Below are 6,178 nucleotides of genomic sequence, written 5' to 3' on the forward strand. Positions count from 1 at the left end.
GCAAGATCATCTTCAATCTTAGTAGCCACAGAATAAACCTTTTGAAAAGTGTCTAAACCGAGGTAGTGTAGATGTTTGTTGTACTTTTTATGTCAATTGTCAATGAATTTTTGTACCAACTCGAGTTCAGGTGGCCTTTGGGCAAGGTGGGAATTCTTTTCTCGCCGTCTACCATAGAAAGCACGGAAACCTTCATTGTCACTTTGCTTAAGCATTTCAAGTTCACGTAGAGTTGATTTGAACTCTAAATTACACTCATATTGGGTAATGAAAGCCGAAACTATATCTTCCCATGTTGTTTTGAATTTAGGGTCTAGCCCATAGTACCACTCTCTTGTGGCTTGGTCTAGAGATAAAGGGAAAGTCAAAGCATAAAGATTAGGATCAAGTCCCTTTAATTTCATAGTGCCATTAAAACACATTAAATGATTTTGTGGATTATTTGTCACCTTAAATATTGGCAAGTCCGTAGCTACGAACTTTTCCAGTAAAGCAAGTTCTGTAGGAGGAGCAAACTTTTCTGCATCGAAGTACTTGTTCCCCATTGTAGAACGAAGAACTAGCTTCTCCGATGAATTTTCTTTGTTTGATAATTGTTCCATCTTTTGTTACAAGGCTAAGGTTTCAGCATTTTTCTTTTCCGCCTTTTCAAGTTTCTTGATTCTTCTCTCCTCGGCTTCTTGAGCTTTTTCCTCTCTCAAACGAAGAATCTCCGCTTGAAGTCTTAATGGTTGACCTTTTTGTTGGACTAGGACTAGTTGTCGAGGAAAGGTGGTTTGAAGGGGGTTGTTTATTGGATGGTAAACATAGAATGCGAGTGCCCGGGAGTCTTCATTCCCAAGCTTGAAAACCGGCCCTAAAAGAAGTACAAAAGGATAAGTAAATCGATACAACACGCTTGTTTAGAAGAAAGAAAAAAGGAAATGACACAAGATATATTCAAACGGATAACATCACCCTTAAACAATTCTTCAATGAAGATATTGTTTGAACGAGTCAATTTGTTTTTTGATCAAATCGACTCGTAACAGTGGGCGTGCGCAAGTGATTAAGCTGCACGCGTCCGAATCACTTGCGGTGGTAGGGGTCGCGCAACTCATTGAGTTGCGCGCGCCACCTGCTCGTAAGATTTTTTTTAATTCGAGCACTTTTTTTTGGTTTTTCATCGTTTTTTAATTTTTTTTATGTTACCCTTCGAATACGACTCAAAATTACAAAGAGACAACTTTATAATTGGGAACTTAGACCAAACTAAAAAAAAAAAAGAAAAAGAAGACTATCCTAACACGTTGCATATAGTCACATAATCACATAAAGCATGTCATAAGCCAAGATTCACACAATGTCATTCTAAAATCAAAAGGCTTAGGTGTCCAAAGGTACCATATCTTAAGAAATGACGCACAAATCAATCACTCAACGTGTTTACTCATGGCATCGCTCTCCCAACATTTTGCTGGCGATATGGGTGGGATTATTGATATTGATTTTGGGATAGAAGCCTAGTGTTGGCGACCCCTAATCAATGAGCCAATCCCCAAAGGTTGAAGGGTGTTATGATTATGCATGATGCAATGTTGCTTGTTTGGTTTTTAATTTTATGTAAAAGGAAGATATTATGCGTTCAAATCTCGCTCTCTAACTAGAGATTATCCAAGTTAATTCTCGTTACAACCCATAGGAATCCTAGTTTTGGAAACCTTGGACCAAACTAAGAACTAATCATGTAACCTCTAAATCCCCAGTGGAGTCGCCACTGTAAAGAGGGTGATCCCATCATAAGGGGTCCTTCCTTAGATGCCTATGGCCATTTAAAAGCCTAGGACTTTACACTTGTTAAGGTGTAGTAGGATTCCTGACTGTTAGGGGGACCTTAAATTAGAATTGATTCTATCATTATACTTTTTTATAAGAAACAAGTAGGAGTCACCAATGAGTTTTATGAAAAATCATAAACCTCGTTCATGCCTTTCTTCTATGTGGATTTCATGGAATAATTAGCACGAATGGTAAGTTGACACATTCCCAATTGGTCTACATAAACCAGAAATGAGTTCGGGAGCAAGGGTACTAAAATAACGTTCTCTTTAGGGGGAATCTCTATCCTAGCCCTAGTACAGCCTCTACTAGCTCTTCCTTTTTTACAATTACATCACCAAACAATATACACAATGCAATACCTAAAACTAAGTTAGTTTATTTTATTTACACACATCAATTCATGTAGGAGTTACATTACGACGTCGTTATTCTTTATTTAATCAAATTCGTGAATAGGACAAGAAATAAACAATATTCGCCTTAGCTTAAGTGATCAACCAACAATTAATTATTCAATTCTAATCTTATTTAACGCAATATACTATATGGAATTGATTAATTAAACCTTTTAAAGCGATCAAGAAACACTAATTAATTAATTAAAGTTCTTTTTAACAAGAAAATAAAAATTATTTATCTCAGTGCTCGGGATTTTACCACATCCCTTTGCTAGATCTTCGTTTAGAACACTTATGGACTCCTTCTTGTTCGGGAACCTCCATCGTAGTAACAAAATATCAAAGGGTGAGTGTTTAGGACAAGAGGGGTTAGGTAGCACAAGTTCACAAGTTTTTATGCCGGAGTTTAGGGTTAATTTCTTTGTGTTTAAGCCTTGGATTAAGCCTCTATTTATTGGGAATTGGTAGGTTTTAAGGTTTTGAACATTCTTTCGCAGCAGGTGTCGCGCCTAACTGGATAAGTTGCGCGCGGCAACCCAGCACATGTGATTGAGCTGCGTTGCTATAGGCAGCGCAACTTTTTGTCGTGCGCGCGGCTTTATGATAAGATTTGATTTTCCAATTTTTTGAAATTCTGAATCTTTCAGAGTTGCTCCTAGTGTCACGTGCAACTGAATTAGATGCGCGCAGCCCAGCACGACTCCTTGAGATGCGCGTGTTACTTTTTGCGGCAGCATTTATTTTAACCTAGACGCTCCTAAATCCGTCATTATTGGGTTTTAAGCACGGGCTTAAGCCTAATTATGATCGGATTTAGTTAAATGGACTTTGTTTCTTGGTTTGGGCTAGTTTTTTGTGTTTTGTGGTTTTAACTAGTTATCCATAAGCATTCTTCATTTTGATCAAACAGAAAGATGATTTTATTTATCGTCATTGTACTTCCTTTTGGGACAAGAATCCAAAAGTAGATGTCTACACCATGTGACCTCCACTAAGATCCGAATGGCACATCTTCAACACATTCGGCACTTCTTCACGTGGATTGCAACGACAGAGCAAACCATCAACTCCTGCCTTATACAAAATAGGATCATCCCACAAATAGTGTCGGGCTTCTCTCTTGAGCTTCTTCCCTTAATTCTTCGAAAAATAAGGTGGAAACTCCGCACATGATAAAAAATTAATCAAATCGGAAAACCAAGGGAGTTCGTTCACATCAATGGCATATATAAAATCATCAAGCATCCTATCTTCAATAGGAGAACCATCATCTTGGACTTGAGAGTCCTCAAGGGAAGAAAGGTTATCCGCCATAACATTCTCCGCCCCTTTCTTGTCTCTAACCTCAATATCAAAGGTTTAAAATTCAAGCACCCACCGAAGAAATCTAGGCTTTGATTCTTTCTTAGCAAAGAGATACTTGAGAGCCGCATGATCCGTGAAAATAATAGTCTTGGAAACCAACAAATAACAACGGAATTTCTCAAAAGCATGCACAATTGCCAAAAACTCCTTTTCCGTTGTTGTGTAGTTTCGTTGAGCTCCATTGAGAGTTTTTGACATATAATAGATTACATGTAGCTTCTTATCAACTCTTTGACCCAAAACACCTCCAATAGTCGTATCACTAGCATCACACATTAATCAAAAGGTAAATCCCATCTCGGGGCTTGGACTATGGGGGTGGAAGTCTAGGCTTTCTTCAATTTGTTGAATGCTTCCAAGCGTCTATCATCAAACACGAACTTAACATCCTTTTGAAGAAGATCTTTAAGGGTCTTATCAATTAGAGAGAAATCCTTGATGAATCTCCTATGGAACCAGGCATGCCCCAAGAAAGATCTCACACCTTTCACATTGACCAGAAGTGGAAGCTTTTCAATGACACTAATCATTGCTTGGTCCTCATCAATTCCCTTGTGAGAGCTCTTATGACAAAGGAAAATGCCTTCCTCAACCATAAAGTGACATTTCTCCCAATTCAAGACTAGATTCACTATCTCACATCGAGCCAAACACTTTTCAAGATTCTCAAGACAAGCCTCAAATGAAACACCTCCCAGTGAAAAATCATCCATAACACTTAATTTCTTCTTCAAACATATCTCCAAAAATGCTCATCATAGCACCGTTGGAAGGTGGCGGGGGCGTTGCAAAGCCCAAATGGCATTCTCCTATAGGAAAAAGTTCCATATGGGCAAGTAAAAGTTGTTTTCGCTTTCTCATCCAGATGAATAGGAAATTGAAAGAAACCGGAGTAGCCATGAAGAAAACAATAATACTCGTGCCTTGTTAGTCTTTCAAGCATTTAATCAATGAAGGAAAGGGGGAAATGATCCTTTTTGGTGGATGTGTTTAGACGTTGATAATCTATACACATCCTCTATCTCGTGACCATTCTTGTAGGAATGAGCTTACCTTTCTCATTCTCTACAACGGTCATGTCTCCTTTCATTAGGACAACGTGGACCGAAGAAACCCACCTTCAGCTAGAGATTGGGAATATGATTCTCGCATCCAATATCTCGGTGATTTCCTTCTTGACTACCTCCCCCATTTGAGGGTGAAGCTTTCGCTGTCTTTCAATGCTTGGTGAGGCATTATCCTCAAGGACGATGTGGTGAATGCATAAGGCAAGACTAATACCCTTGATGTCATCAATGGTATAGCTCAAATCACCTTGGTGCTTTCTCAATATACCACACAACTTTTGGGCTTGGCTCTCACTTAAGGAGAAACTAACAATCACGGGAAAAGTTGAGTTAGGGCCTAAGAATACAAATCTAAGGTGTGATGGAAGATGTTTGAGCTCAACCATGGGGACACCTTTACCTTCCTTTGATGTAGCCGCTTGCAATGCTTCTTCGCTAGTAATGTTCATGCACATTAACTCATCAACATGTTAAAGGCTTCCATTGAGCACATCTGCATATAAATTCATCTCCTTGCTAGGAGAACCTATATTTTCCTTATTCAACAAAACATTCTCAAGAGCATCGTTTGAGGTGAGAAATTTCTTATACATGGAAGACACAACCGAATCAAGAGAGTCAATCATCATACAATTCTCCATATAAGAACATGGATACTTCATACTATCATTTAAGTAAAATTCTATAACCTTATCTCCTAATTTATGTGAAATTTTCGCGCTCTTGACATTAATCATAGCACCCGAAGTAGCGAGGAAGGGTCTCCCTAGAATGATAGGAATGCTAGCATCTTCGTCCATTTCAAGCACCACAAAATCCACTGGAATAACAAATTTTCCAACCCTTAAATGGAAATCCTCCACCTTACCTTAGGAAACTTGATTGACCTATCGGCCAATTGCAAAGTGATGTTAGTAGGTAAGAGTTCCCCTAGTTCAAGTCTTTGGTATACCGAATATGGCATAGGGCTAACACTAGCTCCTAGGTCACATAAGGTATTGTCGATTTGCATTTTGTAAATGGCACAAGTGATGAAAAATCTTCCGGGATCTTTTAGCTTAGGTGGAATCTTGTTCATTATGATTGCACTACAATTCTTGGTGAAGTTCACCGTCTCCACAACATCACAAGTCCTCCTATTTCTGAAAATGTCTTTGAGGAATTTTGCATAGTTAGGCATTTAGGTGACAACATCGATAAATGGTAGAGAAAGGTAAAGTTGCTTGAGCATGTCAATAAATCTTCCAAATTGTTCATCAAACTTATGTCTCATGAATCTTTGTAGATAGGGAAGCTTAGGTTTCACAACTTCTCTCTCTTCTTTCACCTCCTTGGGTTGCTCTACCATCACTTTACTTAAAGAAGCACCATCTCCCTCATAATCAAATAAAACCTCATTGGCACTCTTCTCACTCTTGCTCTTGCTAGATACACTCTCCTCAAGTACCTTGCCACTCCTTGTTACTATGGCATTAACGGGTATCTTAGGCTCGAGGCCTTGAGAAGGTAAAGAAGAAGGGCTTGCAT

General features: G+C 38.8%; 1 protein-coding gene across 1 annotated transcript; it reads right to left on the minus strand.

Annotated features, from left to right (window-relative positions):
* Nucleotides 1-5,121: 5,121 nt before the first annotated feature.
* On the minus strand, nucleotides 5,122-5,831 carry LOC110695579. The gene is made up of 2 exons (XM_021872794.1): nucleotides 5,604-5,831; nucleotides 5,122-5,514 (listed from the first exon to the last, which is right to left on the minus strand). Exons 1-2 carry the CDS (start codon nucleotides 5,829-5,831, stop codon nucleotides 5,122-5,124), a joined length of 621 nt encoding a protein of 206 aa, XP_021728486.1.
* Nucleotides 5,832-6,178: the final 347 nt, after the last annotated feature.

The sequence above is a fragment of the Chenopodium quinoa genome, unplaced genomic scaffold (assembly GCF_001683475.1).
Source record: "Chenopodium quinoa cultivar QQ74 unplaced genomic scaffold, ASM168347v1, whole genome shotgun sequence".
Taxonomy (NCBI): Eukaryota; Viridiplantae; Streptophyta; class Magnoliopsida; order Caryophyllales; family Amaranthaceae; genus Chenopodium; species Chenopodium quinoa.